The 17,636-nt window shown below is 54.5% G+C and overlaps 1 protein-coding gene across 2 annotated transcripts in view; it reads right to left on the reverse strand.

The window, feature by feature from the left end:
• PEPD (peptidase D) overlaps positions 1-17,636 on the reverse strand; it is a 118,632-nt gene that overhangs the window by 18,084 nt on the left and 82,912 nt on the right. For both annotated transcript variants that reach the window (XM_065925768.1, XM_065925767.1), the window contains exons 10-11: positions 6,123-6,191; positions 4,148-4,225 (exon numbers count right to left, since the gene is read on the reverse strand). In XM_065925768.1, the coding sequence (XP_065781840.1) occupies positions 4,148-4,225; positions 6,123-6,191 (147 nt within the window). The remainder of the gene's footprint in view (positions 1-4,147; positions 4,226-6,122; positions 6,192-17,636) is intronic.

Consider the following 17,636-nt stretch of genomic DNA (forward strand, 5'->3'; position numbering starts at 1 on the left):
TCTGGGCGGACGCGCCAGCGCTTGAGGGCTCAGATGACGACGGAGGACGATGAGGACGGTGAGGACAGTGACCTCGCCGCCACAGGCTCAGGGCTGATCTGGTGGGGAGGGGTCTTCCGGGGCTCCCACCCAGGAAGACTTCTGATGGCTTCAGACACGGTCCGCTGTGTGAGCTTGGGAAGGGTATTCATCAGAAGTGCACCACACTTCTGGGACCGTGTTTTAGAAGGTCTGCTTGCTTTTGTCTTAAAACAAAAACAGAAAGCAACTAATGGCTTAAGAGGAGAGCGACTTAGTGATGGGGTTCATGGAGAGCCCTGAGGGCCACAGCAGGAAAAGGGCTCTCTCAGAGGCGACAGCAAAGCCCTGGGCGGCCCCACAAGAGGCTGTGTGCCTCTAAACCAGCCGAGAGGGAGGTCCGTGGGGACCCGAGGCCACATCAAAGTCCAGTCGTCGTCCCCCCCACACCCTCGGATCCAGGCAGAGCAAGTCTGGCAGCATCCAGCTGATATAAACGGGGGTGGGCGGGGCTGGTGTGGTGTGAGGAGTGGTCCTCAAAACCCCCCTCTCAGCTCTTGGGTGATGCCTCTGACATGGAGTAAGAACCAATGCATCTGATAAACAGGCCCCGATTTCCGGGCCCAGCTCCCAGGCAGCACCTGGTATTGGAAGGACAGAGGAGTGGAATGCGGCGCTGGCCAGCTACATGCCCTACCCGGCGCAAGCCTCGAGGACAGTTTAGGGGCTGAAAACAGAGAGCAGGCAACTACATGACCTGAGAGTTGTGTGAATAAACCGGGGTTGTCTTGCGCTGCGCTGGGGCCTCTTGCCTCTAGTATCTGTCCGGAAGTGCTGCTGGGAGGTGGGCCTCAGGGCACAGGTGCGCTGCTGGCTCTGGGAATTCTGATATGTAGCAGCAATCCCACCAGGGGCCCCCTGTGCAGGCTCCATGCTCAGCCTTATGATCAGTGAGTCCTCCCGGAGCTGGGTGCTCTCACCCACAAAGATGGATGGAGAAACAGGCTCAGAGGGGTGATCACTCAGCTGGGCACGGGGGTGTGGGGGGGTGGCGAGGGGGGCAGGGATTTGAGCCAGGGACCTTTGCTCATCACCACACTCCTGGGGCTGGAGGGAGAGGGATGCCCTTCGGCATCCACTCCCCACCTTCTCCAGCAGAGTCTGACTGCCCTGGACCAGCTCCTGGCCCCCAAACAGCCCCATTCCTAAATGTTAAAGATCTCTGGGGCATTTTCACCTGACATCAAGGAACTGAGACCCAGAGCGTACCACAGGATGGGTGCCTGGAGAACAGTCGTAGCTGAGAGAGACACTCAGGTTCAGAAAAATTCTACACCAGGCTCATATTTTGGTTTCATACCTTATGCTGAAGTGCTGTGACTTTTATGTTGGGATAACAGAGTGATTTATTATTTACCGAACACAGTAGGCGCTCGGCAGATCAATTTCAATAAAACAATGGATTATAAATGCTGCCAGCAATCTGGCAGTAGCAGTAATCAACAAAACATGTTGTTCTAAATGCTGCATAATAAATTGACTATAATAAACTCATAATTATTCTACTGGCTACATTTCAAAGTTAGCACTAGAAAAATAAAATCACCCATTTGGGCTTGGCATCAACATCTGTGGGATTCTCTGGATCACTCCTGACTCTCAAGCAGCAGGAGACTCGGGTGCCACACGCTGCCCAGGAGGGTCGGGGACACAGCATCCGGACGCGTGGAGGCCCGATGCACAGCGCCCCTATTCAGCCAGGCCCCAGTGTGCCAGGCGCCCCCGGAACACAGCTGCAACAAGCCTCTCGTGGGTGAGGACTCTCTTGGGACACAGAGAGAGGAGAAGCAACCACTTCCTCCGGGCTGTGTGAACTCACAGAGAAGACAGACTCGGAGCCACATGGCCCCGACGCAGGACCCTCCGCAGGGACAGCTGTGGCTGCTCGTGTGACCCGGGCTCTGCCCGCCTGGGGACTGGGTTCCCACGTCCTGGCTCAGCCAGAGCAGGCTGCAGAGTCAAAAGCGTTAGGACATGTTCTAGGAGGCGTGAGTCCCTGAAGACACCAGTTGGTCTCCCTTTGGGGCCACCAGTGACCCAGCTGTGGCCCAGAGGGTAGGCCCCCTCTGTTTCCCTAGTCTCCAGCTGAGTCAGGTTGGAGGCAGCTGACCCCTCCCCCAAATCCCTCTGGCTCTGCACCTGGACGCTCCATGGGTCTCAGTGGCTCCGCTACATGTGGGGGGGTGGGGGGGAGTCTGGTGGGAGGGGGAGACACCCACTTCATGGGATCAGAGTGAGCGAATCTCCATCATGAGCGGCACCTCGTGTCAGGCAGGGCCAGAACCCCATCCAGGCTGCTGCACCCCCTTGACCCCCACGCCAGGAAGGGCTTCAGACTCTCCGGGGGTGGAGCGAGCAGTGAGCGGGGCTGCAGTGACCTCCGTGACCACGCTGGTGTCCCCCTCTGCGTGGCCCTGTCCCCGTCCTGTGGGCCCAGGTCCCTGGGAGCGTGTGTCCACCAGCACTTGTGGTCCTGACATGTTCCCGCCACTATCCCGCGCAGGGCCGAGTGCTGCATGCCATCTCCACCGACAGACAGTAAACTCAGGCTCAGAGAGAATCCGGAGGCTTTGCTTCCTCCCAGAAGCCTGAGCTGGGCTCCTGCCAACAGGGTCCTGAGCCAGAACATCCCATCCAGCTACTGACCCCGGGCGAATGGATACCATAGCCAGTGGCGCTGGGGCGCCCTGGGGCAGGGGGCACCCTGGGCTTGGGTGGGTTTCTGAGAACACTGGGCAGTGACAGCTCGGGATGGGGTGTCTCTCGGCTCAGGTCCCCTGATGGCTGTGGGCGAGGGCCCCCCATGCACAAGTTCCCCAACTCCCAGCCTGAGGTTGGGTCCTGGCCAGTGTGCAGGCATGACCAGAATATGAGCGTGGGGTCAAAGCCTCACAGAATGGCACATATGAACCGAGGCGGATGAGGGGCCGGATGAACTGGTGCTGGTGGGAAGTGGGACAGAGGGGCTCAGTTGCCTTAGCAGCAAGAGGAAAAGAACCAAGGGACCAGGTAGGGCAATGTGCTACCTGATGGGAAGAACTGACTCATTAGAAAAGACCCTGATGCTGCGAAAGACTGAAGGCGGGAGGAGAAGGGGACAGCAGAGGATGAGATGGTTGGATGGCATCACCGACCCAATGGACTTGAGTTTGAGTAAACTCCGGTAGTTGGTGATGGACAGGGAGGCCTGGCGTGCTGCGATTCATGGGGTCGTGAAGAGTCAGACACGTCTGAGTGACTGAACTGAACTGAGGCCAATGTGCACCAGCTCTCCTGCCCACACCTGCGGGTTGGTGGCCATGGTGAGATGTCTCAAGGGCAAGACAGAAGGCCCCGTGGAACTTGTGGCCTCTGGGCGGCTCTCAGCCTCTGGCCTGGACTGGCCCTGCCCGACATCTGGGTGGTGGAGAGAACAGGCGGGGAATACAAGTGCCCATGAGCTGAGGACAGGGACGCTCCAGGTCAGTAGGGTGTCCATGGCCCCTGCCAAGGCCAGAGGGGCCGCTCAGAGTGGAAGGGTGTATGCCCAATGGGAGCCCTACACACTGGGGAGTTGGAGGCTGTGGGGCCTGCCCACATATGCTCAGTCAGTAATCCATGAGGAGCGGTGGCACGTGGGCAAGCAGTCCTGAGGGTCAAGCACCCCCTCTGACCTCCTGAACAAGTGGCCGCTCATGCCGAGGCGTCGTGAGGCAAGAGCCGGCAGGTTCAGAGGGCGGAGGACTCCCTAGGGGTCTCCCTTGCTCCAAACTGGAGACTCGAGCTGGAGACGCGAGCACGGTGGGTGCTGGGTCACGGCGCAGGTCCTCCTCTGAGGTGGGGCCCTACCCTCACAGCACTTGGCCCCCGCTCCCCTCTCAGGGCCTCCTTGGTCCTGGAGAGGAGACAACATGGAGGACAAAGCCTTGGCAGAGAAGTCTAGACCCAGACCAGGCCCAGGGACCGTGCTGTGGCCAGCCTTCCCGGGCTGGGGCCAAGGGGCCTCCATCAGCCACGCCTGGGGTTGGGTCCCACCTGGGCCCCACCATTCACACGCCAGCCAGGGGAGCTGGGGGCTGGCCCCACTCACCACATGTCTCCGTCTTGGATGGTCTTGTCGTTGGGGGCCCCGGCGTGTCCGTAGTGCAGCACGGCTGAGTTCTCACCACTGCGGAGCATCAGGGGGAGGTCAAGAGCCCATTCGCACCCAGCGGGCCCCAGGGGCCGGCGCCCCAACCCCTGGCCCCGTGGGCAGTAGCATACCCTGCAGCAGAGGCCCAGGGCCAGGTGGACCCGGCCAAGAGCCTGAGGCGGGGTGACGGGCACGGTGGCCCTGGCGTCCTGCAGCCACAGAGCTGGCGGCTGGCCTCTGGGCTGCTCAGGTAGGTGCCCTTGGGGCTGAAGATGTGGGCCTGATGTGGCAGCAAGGGCCTGCAGGCCAGGGGAAGGGATCCCAAGGAAGCTGGGCATCCTGGTGGCTAAACGGGGAGGGGAGGCCCAGTGGGAAGGGCCGGGACTGTGTCGGGGCTGCATGGAGATTGGCCGGGCTGGGCCAGAGCCGCAGCCAGGGAGCCAGCGGCTGCCTGCTCCTCAGCTTGAGAGCACTTCCCTAATGAGCGATACCTTTAAGAAAAAAGGACTTTTTAGTCTGTCCAAAGGAAAAAAAAAAAAAACCCACCTGGGTATAATATTTATGGCCCCGTTCAGGAGTCTCAGGAATCATAAAAGTAGAAATAATGATTTTTCTCTCTATCCACCAGAGAAGAACATTTCCAAGGACTGAGATGTTCACATGTATTATTCATGTGCCAAGGACGTGTATGCCAGCAGAGCTGCCGGCTCCATCCTGGCTGGGCAGAGGCCTGACCCTCTGACCCAAGGGGAAAACACAGGGAGATGAGATGGGGTGAGCCTGGGGGACTGGGAGCCCCCCCAGTCAGGACGTGTCCCTCAGAGACACACAGGTCTGCATGCTCACGGCTATGAGCTGCCCCACATGCATGGTCACCTCTACCCTGGGCCTGCAGACCAGCCAATGCAGGTCACACACACACACACACACACACACACAGAACCCCCTGCCCCCAGCCACATGTCACACACACACACACACACACACACATACACACACAGAACCCCCTGCCCCCAGCCACATGTCACACACACACACACACACACACATGCACAGAACCCCCTGCCCCCAGCCACATGTCACACACACACACACACACACACAAACCCCCTGCCCCCAGCCACATGTCACACACACACACACACACACACAGAACCCCCTGCCCCCAACCACATGTCACACACACACACACACACACACAGAACCCCCTGACCCCAGCCACATGTCACACACACACACACACACACACAGAACCCCCTGACCCCAGCCACATGTCTCACACACACACACACACAGAACCCCCTGCCCCCAGCCACATGTCACACACACACACACACACACAGAACCCCCTGACCCCAGCCACATGTCACACACACACACACCTACAGTAACAGCCCCCAAGGCAGAGCCCCAGACCCACCCGTGGCTGTGCTGTTCCCCACACAGCCACACACACACATGCACACATAGCCACACACACACATGCACACATAGCCACACACAACCACACACACGCATGCACACACAGCCACACACACACAACCATAGTCTCCTGCCCTGATATAGCTCCTTCCACACACCCTGCACACAGAAGCCGTCACAGTCTGAGGTCATGGCCTAGTCCCCACACGCTGGGAGCTGCTTGTGGAGGCGGAGAGGAAGGCTGGCCCCAGGAGGAGCCACCAGCTGGAGATGGGATGGGAGGGCAAGGCAGTGGTGGGCTGGCTCCCCTCTGCACCCCGAACTGCCCAGGGCGGGCAGGAAGCAACCTCCACTCCCAGAGCCTTAGGAGCGGGGAATGACTTCCAGGCTTATGAGGTGCCGGGGGCAGGAGAGCAAACAGTTGCGTCTAAGCTGGGGGATGGTGGGGTCCCCTCACTCCCCCCCAACTCCCTCTTTCCATCATCCCCACGTGGCCCAGGTGGCTGCTTACCTGCCGCAGATGCAGGTGTAGGAGCTATGGCGCATGCCGCCCCGGGAGTAGCAGTAGTGTTCGAAGAGGCTGCGGGCGAAGGAAGATGGGTCAGAGTGGGGTCACCGGAGCACACGCGCCCCCTACCCCTGTGCAAATCCTCAGCCCAGGCCTCCCTCGGCCGCGCCCACAGGAAGGCCTGAGCTCCGCAGTGCAGGTCAGTGGCTGGGAGCCTGGAGGACACGGGCCACTGAAGCACGGAGGTCAGCGCAGAGAGGGAGCATGGCTGGGGGAGCCGGCCACTTCCAGTGCCAGCCTTTCGGGCCCAGCGGGAGGACAGGTCTGGTCCTGTGGGGAGACGGCCTGGGGTGGGGCCCCCTGTTTCTGCAGGGCTGGAGGGGGCATGCCCCTGCGACTCCCTCCTCCAGTGGTCACATCCTTCCCCCACCACGAGGGGCTGGGTGCACAGCCAGGGAGGGATGAGAGCTCTCTGGACCCCAGTGCGGGACTCACCCGGGGCCCCGAGGCTGACCCTGGGAGGGGTGCGGAGGAAGGAGAACAGGGGCTGCTGGGCTCTGGCCTGGGGACTGGGGATGGGGGGCAGGTCGGTGTATGACAAGCAGGCTGGGTGGGCTCTGGCGGGGGAAAGAGGGGCAGAGTCTGGGGGTAGGCACCGACCAGTTGGTCCCCTAGACAAGCTCCCTCTCTGAGCTGGGGAGTCCAAGAACACGGTCTGGAGGGAAGATGAGAGCCCAGGGCAGGTAGCTGGCAACTGGGAGCCCGCCTCCAGGCTGCGCCCAGACACAGTCAGAGCCAGCGGAGGCGTCTGGGAGCTCGGCTGTCAGCAGAGCCCAGCAACCGTGGGAGTGGAGGGTGAGAGGTCAGAGGGTGAGCCAGCCTCAACCCTGTCCCCCTGGGGCAGATCCTGGGGGTGACTGGTGGACCAGACTCGCCACATCCACAAACGTGAGCAGCGTTTGGAACCCTCAGGAGACCACGCTGCCTAGGGCTCTGCAGAGGCCAGGTCCTGCCCCTGCCCCTCACCACACACCCCAGGACCTGAGCGGGTAAGAAACTGGGCATGGGACTCAGGGTGCCAAGGGCCCCGCCTCTGCAGAACCCAGTGGGGAAAGGGGAGACACTGGGGGGCTGCCCCCGGCCCCTCCCTGAGGCCTCGCCAGAGCTTGGACCCAGTTGAGAAGCAGGTCCAGGTGGACCGGACCCCACCCACTGACCACCAGTGGGGGGAGACCGACCACGAGGCGTGCTCAGAGCCCCGAGGCCGCCTGTGGGCACGCTAAGTGGCAGTTCTGCCCTGCATGTTCCGGGCCTGTTTAAGAGAACGTCTGAACGGAGGAGTCTAATCTTCAGGCACTGTAAACACAAATTAAGTGTAATTGTTATGATTGGGTATAAAGCAGTTGTTATGCAGGAAGGGTTCTGCTCTATTCAGTCAGCTTTCAGACTTGCTTTACAAATCTCACAGGATAATTGGGAATCTGCAAGTGAAATGTTTCCTCAACACAAAAGAATCCAGGAACTGCCAGGGAGGTGAGGAAAGCCGTGTGAGGTACGAGCCGCCCCCACAGTCACAGTGGGAGCGCTCAGGCAGCTGCCGCCGACCTCAGCCTCGGGTACTGAGGCCACAGGACAGCTGGGCCAAGCCCGGGCCCCACGGCGGCTCCACACGGCCTGCCCAGATGCTGGGGCCTCAGACACCGGGACTCCGTGCAGCTGCCCCCCAGAGACTGGGGGATGCTGACCGGCCATGGAGCCGCAGGGCTCCCCTGAGCCTTGGGGGACGAGGCCCTGCCCAGACAGAAGCAGGTCAGGGGGCAGCAGCTGCTCTCCGGGTGACGGGGGCAGACGGGCACAGATGAACAAGCCAGAACCGCTAGAGCAGCCTGGGGGACCGCGGTAGCACTGGCTCCCCCACCTGCTCCCAGTCTCTCCCTGCCCTGTAATCTACTCAACAGAGACAGCCTTCATCGCACGCTCAGGCTCCCACTTAAGTAAAGAAAAGCCTTTTAGAGTAAACGCATGGCTCACGGACGTGCCAGACTAAGGGAAGACCGACCCAGTTTTCATCTGCTAACTGCAGCCGGGGTTGCCTCTGCCAGTCACACGATCCCACACCCGCAAGAAGAGCCACAAACACCAATGCTGGAAATCCAGTCTCCCGCAGAAGGGCTCCAGTCCTTCACATTGAGCTTCAGCACCTGATCCTGTCTCAGGTGAACTTGTCTGACATGACACAAGAACCACCCGATGCAATGGGGGCGTAACAGATACAATGGGCCCTATTTTTGCTCGCACCCCTCAGGGAACCCTCTCCCCAGGAGCTCGGCCCTGGGCTGTGGACACGTTCTGGGGCAAGTGCTGTGGCCCAGGCCCCAAGTCTTAACATCTTTCTGATTTTCAAGGGGTGGGGGTGCGAGGATGCTCCAAACTGGGGCTACAGGCTCGACGTGAGGCTCCTGAATGGCCCGGTCAGAGCTCAGCAGGAACGGGTGTGGAGGACAGATCGCAGCAGCAGCAGAGCCACCTCGGTCCCAATGGATGGCTCCCAGACCAGGCGGCAATGGGAGGACGCTCCGTAAAGACCCACTCGATCTTTACAGAAAAGACGGCAAACTGTGAGCCAAAGAGGGGCCAGCTGCTGCGTAACTGGAGGGGCCGACTACTGATGATACACGTCCACGGCCGAATTCGGCTGTGAGCTACCACTGAGCCCCTCCAGAGCCACGATGAGATGAAGGCAGAGTCCACGGCCAGAAACCCTTTGACCCCCAACCTGCAGAGCTGAAGATTAAATGTGATAAGCAGAGCCATGTCCATAGGAGAAGCAGGGAGGTGAGGCCAGAAGAGGAAGCTGCCAGTCTTGCGAGCCTGGAGGGCTTGGCATTCATTGCCATATGGGGACAGCGAGGAGACCTCAGGCAAACCAGAGTTGGGGGCCAGAACTGAGCTCTCCCCTGACATAACGCCAGGGGCGGGGCAAGGATGTTCCCTCTGCGAAAGGATGGACTTGGAGAAAATTCACCAGCATCACAGGATGCAATGCAGAAGTGTTCCTGGGCTCTGGGAAAAAACAGTGAAGGTTTCCTCAGAATTCGCAGCATAGGTCTGTCCTCCACGGGGTTCAGGTTCAAGGGTGAAGGACTTACGTGGTTTTGGAAACCTTGAAGCCAGGAAATCAACAAAAAACCGAGTCCCTAACCGGTGATACCTGGAGCCAAACCGACAAAGTCAAACTGGTTGGCCGCCCCTCTACCCAGGCAGGAGAGACACATGTACAGACATACGTGTACATACATGTAAATATATGTACCCACACATATACTCACTCATAGGTACGTATACACAACGCACGCACTGGAGAGGAACTCGGGATCTGAAAACAGTTCACAGGAGCCGTCAGACACCACAAGCAGCAGGCTGAGACGCAGCCCTCCAGAACTTCCAACAACAGAGCAAACAGCAGGCTAAGACCTGCCCTGGCACCAGTGCAGCACCACCAGGGACAGGGGACAATCCCTGGCCAGACTGGGGCCGCTGCTGCCTTCCCACCACGACGGCGCAGGCCTAGCCAGCAAGAAACACCCAGTAGCCTCCTGTAGCCTTTGGTGTTTGCGACCATCCCTCAGGGGTAGGAGACGGTTTCCGACTTTGCCAATGAGGAAAACTGCGGGTCAGCGTGGTGATGTGCTATGGTCAGAGAACCTCTTGAAGGAGTCCTGTGAGCCTGGAGTCCATGCAGGGTTTCTGACCCCGATGCCTCTAAACCTCAGGTCTGTCAGTGATGGGGGCGCTGGAACAGCAGCTGCCCGGGCGGGACAAGGCCCTCTGCTCCCCAAACACCAGTGGTGGGTGATGCCGTGCTGGGCCTTCCAGGACTCTGGACTCTGCAGGGAGCCCAGACAGAGCGGGAACGGGTCTGCTAGGACACATGGCCCACCAACCCCAGGGACGACCAGTGGAAAGCTGGAGCTGGTGCTCTGGAAGAGGCCCCTGGGGAGTGGAGACCTTGGAAAAGGAGAACCCGCCGACTAGAGGCAAGGGCGGTTGCAAGGATGGCTGTGGTCGGGGCAGCATCAGGGAGAGGCCACTGTTTTTCCCTCGGAGAGAGTGGCCTTATCAAGGTATGAGATAATTAGCATTTTAATTGGGTAATTGGGAATTCTGAATTGCCTAGCTTGTATGAGGCGTGACTGAGGACATAACATGACATTCAATTAACAAATATTCCCTTTTATTCTTGACATGCTCAATTAGTTGGAGCTTCTGAGTTCCTCAACATCAATTCCTGGATAAAGCACTATATCCTCTCAGCTGTCAAAGCCCTGGCTGCCTCAGACTGCTAATCATCAACATATATAGAGTCGGCATATACACATATGCAATTTTAGACATTTTCTACACAAAAGAAAAAAAGAATGACAATCACCCATAATCAGTTCAGTTCAGTTCAGTACAGTCGCTCAGTCGTGTCCAACTTTTTGTGACCCCATGAACCACAGCACACCAGGCCTCCCTGTCCATCACCAACTCCTGGAGTCTACCCAAACCCATGTCCATCGAGTTGGTGATGTCATCCAACCATCTCATCCTCTGTTGTCCCGTTCTCCTCCTGCCCTCAATCTTTCCCAGCATCAGGTTTTTTTCAAATGAGTCAGCTCTTCACATCAGGTGGCCAAAGTATTGGAGTTTCAGCTTCAACATCAGTCCTTCCAATGAACACCCAGGACTGATCTCCTTTAGGATGGACTGGTTGGATCTCCTTGCAGTCCAAGGGACTCTCAAGAGTCTTCTCCAACACCACAGTTCAAAAGCATCAATTCTTTGGTGCTCAACTTTCTTTATAGTCCACCCATAATCTTCTTCCCACAAAATAACCTCTATCACATATTTTCTTGAACATCTTCTCAGACACTTCTAAACGCAGAAACACAGATTTTAAAAATAACAATTAGCTCACACTTGCAATGGAGCAGACCCTGGTTCAATTCCTCAGTCGGGAAAATCTGCTGGAGAAGGGATAGGCTACCCACTCCAGTATTCTTGGGCTTCTTCCCTTGTGGCTTAGTGGGTAAAGAATCTGCCTGCAATGCGGGAGACCTGGGTTTGATCCCTGGATTGTAACGATCCCCTGGAGAAGGGAAAGGATTCTCACTCCAGTATTCTGGCCTGGAGAATTCCACGGACTGTATAGTCCATGGGGTCGCAAAGAGTCGGACATGACTGAGAGACTTTCACTTTCAAACTTTATTAAAAAAAAAAAGTCACCTTTTGACTGAAGTCTGACACACACAGAAAAGGACCACAATTATAAGGACTGGGCACGATGGCCAGTCACAAAGTGAGCATCTCTGCCCAGCATCCAGAGGCCCTGCCCCATCAGTCTTCACACCCATGGGAAGCCTGACTTCCAAGACTGTGGGTTAGCGTCTCCTGTTTCTGAATTTGATGTAAATGGAATCAAACAACAAGATCTCTGAGTCTGGCCTCCCCGACTGCTCCACGTCACATGGGTGAACCAATCCTCAACAATGAGTCATGGTCACTTGCTCCCTCTCATCGAGGGCAGTGCTCCGCCGGGTGAAGGTGCCCCACTCTATTGTTGGGCATTCATGTTGCTTCCAGATAGTGGCCATCAGGAATAGCGCTGCTGAGGACATTCTCATGTGGTCTTTTGGGGCACATGCACGCATCCCCGTCAAGCACATAGCCAGGAGTAGAAATGCTATGTGTTGCTGGAGTCTGTGTAGGTCTAGTTTTAGCAGATAAAGCCAGTCTTTCCAGGCAGCTAGATCCATGTGTTCACTGGTCTCTTCCACTTCATACCTGTGCACATCTCAATGGCCCCACTCAGGCCAGGATGAGGGCTGGAATGTCGTTCCCGGTCAACAGATACATGTCTACACGACTGTCTCCGTGACAAGACCCTGACACTTCCCCCACTGCTCGCCCCTGATGCACCTTCTCTTGCCTGGTCCACGGTGACAGTGGTGGACCCGGAGCCCCTGCTTCAGCCCTCACCCCCAGAGTGTATCCCTTCAACAATGTAAACGGGCTCCCAGGATTCCTCTGCTCAAACCCCACCTTGCCAAGAGCAATCCACTTCCCTTTCGTTCCCAAGTCTCAGCTCATCTTCTCAATATGCCTCCTTGCTACTCATGGGACCACCAGCCAAGCTCCCACCGCAGGACCACCAGCTGAGCCCTGTCTTTTCTGTCTGGAACATCTGGCCCAGAGGTCTACAGCTTGCTCTCTCTCCTTTAGGCTTCTTCATGTCTCCTCCTCAAGGACACCTGTCCTGAGCTCCCTGGGGAAAGAACACTCCCTCACCAATATCCATTCCTTCATCCATCTATGCATCCCTCCATCCTCTCTTGCCCCCCACTAGGCTGGCTCCTGTCTCTTCTGTTCACTGTAGAACCCCCAGAGCCTGGAATAGTGCCTGGAACACAGGAGATTTTCAGTACAGCTGTTGAAAGACTGAGTAAGTAAGTGGCTGTGTGAGCAGGATCACTGCCTATAATTTACTTAACTCCCTTCACGCTATGAGACATCTAGGTTGCTTCCACCTCCGTGTTATGATGGACACCCGTGGCCATATGCCTTTTTACTATCTTCAGGCTAAATTCCTAGAATTCCTGAGCATATGCACAGTAGTTCTGATCTCAGGGAATGTTCTGCCAAACGGGCCCCAGAAAGCTCACAGGGATTTCCAGGGTCCTGAGCTGTGTACCATGGGGCCTGTCGGCCACTGGACTGAGAGTCTGGCAGGCAAAACAAACAGGATTTCGCTGTCTCATTAACTGGCAAGTTTGAACATGTTTACATGTTCATTTACTCATATTTATTCCTTCCATTCATTTAGAAAACTGAATGTCGGGCTTCCCTGGTGGCTGGCTCAGTGGTAAAGAATCCGTCTGCCAATGTAGGAGTCATGGGTTCGATTCCTGGTCTGGGAAATCTCACATGCCACAGAGCAACTAAGCCTGTGTGCCACAACTACCGAGCCTGCGCTCTAGAGACCGGAAGCTGAGACTGCTGAGCCCACACGCTACAACTACTGAGCCCATGCACCTAGAGCGTATGCTCACAACAAGAAGAGCCACTGCAATGAGAAGCTCGTGCATCCCAACTAGAGAGTAGCCCCCACTTACCGCAACTATAGAAAAGCCCACGCAGCAACAGGGACCCAGCCACAGCCAATAAGTAAATGCAATTATTTTTAAAAATAAAAAAAGAAAACTGAATGTTCACCTTTTCCTTACTGATCTTCAAGGGATTTACATAAGACGATTTGGACCATCATCTACATGGCAAGGGGCTGGCCTGTTCTGACCCTCTCCAGCACCTTCTTTGTCGGGAAGAACAGGGTGCCCGGGGCAGGACTGACTGCTTCCCAGGATGGTGAAAACACACAGGAGGAAGAAACCCTGGATTCCCACAGCACATGGCTTAAGTGGGATAGTCCAGATCTATAAATCCAGTAGCCCTCATAGTCAACAAAAGAGTCCGAAATGCAGTACTTGGGTGCAATCTCAAAAATGAGAGAATGATCGCTGTTCATTTCCAAGGCAAACCATTCGTATCACAGTAACCCAAGTCTCTGCCAAATACCAGTTCTATGATGACCTACGAGACCATCTAGAACTAACACCATAAAAAGATGTTCTTTTCATTAAAGGGGACAGTAATGCCAAAGTAGGAAGTCAAGAGATACCTGGAGTAACAGGCAAGTGTGGCCTTGGAGTACAAAATGAAGCAGGGCAAGACTAACAGAGTTCTGCCAAGAGAATGCACTGGTCATAGCAAACACCCTCTTCCAACAACACAAGAGACGACTCTATTGGACATCACCAGATGGTCAATACCAAAATCAGATTGATTATATTCTCTGCAGTTGAAGATGGAGAGGCTCTATACAGTCAGTAAAAGCAAGATTGCGAGTTGACTGTGGTTCAGATCATGAACTCCTTATTGCAAAATTCAGACTTAAATTGAAGAAAGTAGGAAAAACCACTAGACAGTTCAGGTATGAGCTAAATCAAATCCCCTATGATTATACTGTGGAAATCCCAAATAGATTCAAGGGCTTAGATCTGATAAGAGTGTCTGAAGAACTATGGATGGAGGTTCATGACATTGTACAGGAGAGAGTGATCAAGACAGTGATCTCGAAGTAAAAGAAATGCAAAGAGGTAAAATGGTTGACTGAGGAGGCCTTACAAATAGCTGTGAAAAGAAGAGAAGCAAAAGGCAAACGAGAAAAGGAAAGATATACCCAACTGAATGCAGAATTCCAAAGAACAGCAAGGAGAGATAAGAAAGCCTTCCTCAGAGATCGATGCAAAAAAGAGAGGAAAACAATAGAATGAAAAAGACTAGAGATCTTTCCAAGAAAACCAGAGATACCAAGGAAACATTTTATGAAAAGATGGGCACAATAAAGGACAGAAACAGTTTGGACCTAACAGAAGCAGAAGATACTAAATAGAGGTGGCAAGAATACACAGAAGAACTATACAAAAAAGATCTTCATGACCCAGAAAACCACGATGGTGTGATCACCCACCTAGAGCCAAACATCCTGGAATGTGAAGTCAAGTGAGCCTTAGGAAGCATCACTATGAACAAAGCTAGTGGAGGTGATGGAATTCCTGTTGAGCTATTTCAAATCCTAAAAGATGATGCTGTGAAAGTGCTGCACTCAATATGCCAGCAAATTTGGAAAACTCAGCAATGGCTACAGGACTAGAAAAGGTCAGTTTTCATTTCAATCCCAAAGTAAGGCAATGCCAAAGAATGTGCAATCTACCCCTCAATTGCATTCTTCTCACATGCTAGCAAAGTAATGCTCAAAATTCTCCAAGCTAGGCTTCAACAGTACATGAACCAAGAACTTCCAGATGCTCAAGCTGGATTTAGAAAAGCCAGAGGAACCAGAGATCAAATTGCCAACATCTGTTGGATCACAGAAAAAGCAAGAGAGTTCCAGAAAAACATCTACTTCTGCTTTATTGATTCTGCCAAAGCCTTTGACTGTGTGGATCACAACAAACTGTAGAAAATTCTTAAAGAGATGGGAATATCAGAACACCTTACCTGCCTCCTGAGAAACCTATACGTATGCAGGTCAAGAAGCAACAGTTAGAACTGAACATGGAGCAATGGACTGGTTCCAAATTGGGAAACGAGTACGTCAAGGTTGTATTCTGTCACCCTGCTTATTTAACTTATATGCAGAGTACATCCTGAAAAATGCCAGGTTGGACAAAGCACAAGCTAGAATTAAGATTGCCGGGAGAAATATCAATAACCTCAGATATGCAGATGACACCACCCTGATGGCAGAAAGTGAAGAGGAACTAAAGAGCCTCTTAATGAAAGTGAAAGAGGAGAGTGAAAAAGCTGGCCTAAAACTCAACATTCAGAAAATCATGGCGTCAGGTCCCATCACTTCATGGCAAATAGATGGGGAAACAGTGGAAACAGTGACAGACTTTATTTTGGGGGGCTCCAAAATCACTGCAGATAGTGACTGCAGCTATGAAATTAAAAGATGCTTGCTCCTTGGAAGAAAAGCTACAACAAAACTAGACAGCACATCAAAAAGCAGAGATATTACTTTGCCGACAAAGGTTATCTAGTCAAAGCTACAGTTTTTCCAGTAGTCATGTATGGATGTGAGAGTTGAACCATAAAGAAAGCTGACTACTGAAGAATTGATGCTTTTGAACTGTGGTGTTGGAGAAGACTCCTGAGAGTCTCTTGGACTGCAAGGAGATTAAATCAGTCAATCCTAAAGGAAATCAGTCCTGAATATATTCATTGAAAGGACTGATGCTGAAGCTGAAGCTCCAATACTTTGGCAACCTGATGCAAAGAACTGACTCATTGGCAAAGACCCTGATTCTGGGAAAGGCTGAAGGCAGGGGAAGGGGACGACAGAGGATGAGATGGTTGGATGGCATCACTGATTCAATGCACATGAATTTGAGCAAGCTCTGGGAGTTGGTGATGGACAGAGAAGCCTGGTGTGTTGCAGTGCATGGGGTTGTAAAGAGTTGGACATGACTGAGCAACTGAACTGAACTGAACTTGGGGCTGGCACTCTTGAGCAAGTGAGAGGCCCTAGCTCTGGAAGTCCTTGGAAGAGCCCTGTAAACACAGGCACAGTCTGCTAACTGCTCTCTGCCTTCCTAAGAGATCAACAGGGTCTGCTCTCATCTGACACAATCTCACTAGTTTTTCCCCATGTCAGCAAGAATATCTTTCTTGGCCCTAAACCAAAAACTTCCCCTTTAAAAATGCACCAGGCCACCCTAGGAATCAGCCAGGGAGGCTCAAATTGCATGACCGGAAGATGTGGAGAGAGAGGATCCTTGTTCACCAGGATCTAGAGGCTACTTTTCCTCCAAGGGAGGCCAGCACTCCCTTCTCCCCTCCCCAGAAAGGCGCAAGGCAGGGCCGGCCTTACACAGAGAGAGGAGGGAAGCGGTTTTCTATGAGTTGGTACTTCCCAAAGCATGACAAAGGTCCATGAGATGACATTATGGGATGGGGTACACCGATAAACATGTTTTGCCCTAGGTGTTTATTTTAAAGTCACCTTCCACTTATGGCAAATTACACTGATAGGAATACAAAGCTTTCTTTTAAAGTATATTTCAAGAAAGAAGTAAGTCAATTATTAAGCAAATAATACAAGAATGGGGCAGAAGCTTTCTGAGGAAAAGCCTGTTTTTAGTTCCGGGTGGGAGGACGCTATCCAGATGCTCCCCGTTCCCAGGCGTCCCCCAAATCTGCCAGCCTTTGGAAAACAGCTGGTGGGATGGACTCCAACAGAACCCAGGCTCTTACCCATGCCCCCACCTGCTCCTGTGCCCTGCTCAGCAGCCTGGACCCCAGGTTACTGTGGACCCCGTGGACGAAGGCCAACGGACAAATGGGCCCTCTGTCCTTAGCACTGGGGGTACTGGGGGGGCTCAGGGAACAAAGCCACCTCCAGCAAACCTGACTGCCGAGGGCCTCAGACAAACAGATGCCAAGCTCTTATCACAGTACTCTGCTCCCTATCACGTGCAGGCTAGTGAGAACTTCCCTTCAGCCCAGGATCCTGGCTAGAGCCTAGCTTTCCACCTTCCCTTATTCAACAGCTGCCCATCAGGCCGGATCATTGATGGAGCCTGGTCAGGGCAACGGCCGCCTCTCAGGGTGTCCACTCAGGACCACGGCTGCATGGCACCTCGCATGCTGGAGGCTACCCTACTCCACCCTGGGGTGCCTTTGGGGCACCATTTGCCACAACTCTCCCCATTCCATGAGCTCGCCTCCCATCCCCAGTGGAAAAAACAAAACCTGGAATCTTTCACCAAACAGGTATTTCCTAAATACAAACCCTACAGGAGAGAAGGGTCCCGGGTGCAGCCCAGTGCAGTCAGGATAGCAAGCCTATAGCCAGCCCTTCTTCCTGAATCCCTCCGGGCTCTGCTTTCTGAATCCCTCTAGGGCGCTACAGAG

Source organism: Muntiacus reevesi, chromosome 2, assembly GCF_963930625.1.
Source record: "Muntiacus reevesi chromosome 2, mMunRee1.1, whole genome shotgun sequence".
NCBI lineage: Eukaryota > Metazoa > Chordata > Mammalia > Artiodactyla > Cervidae > Muntiacus > Muntiacus reevesi.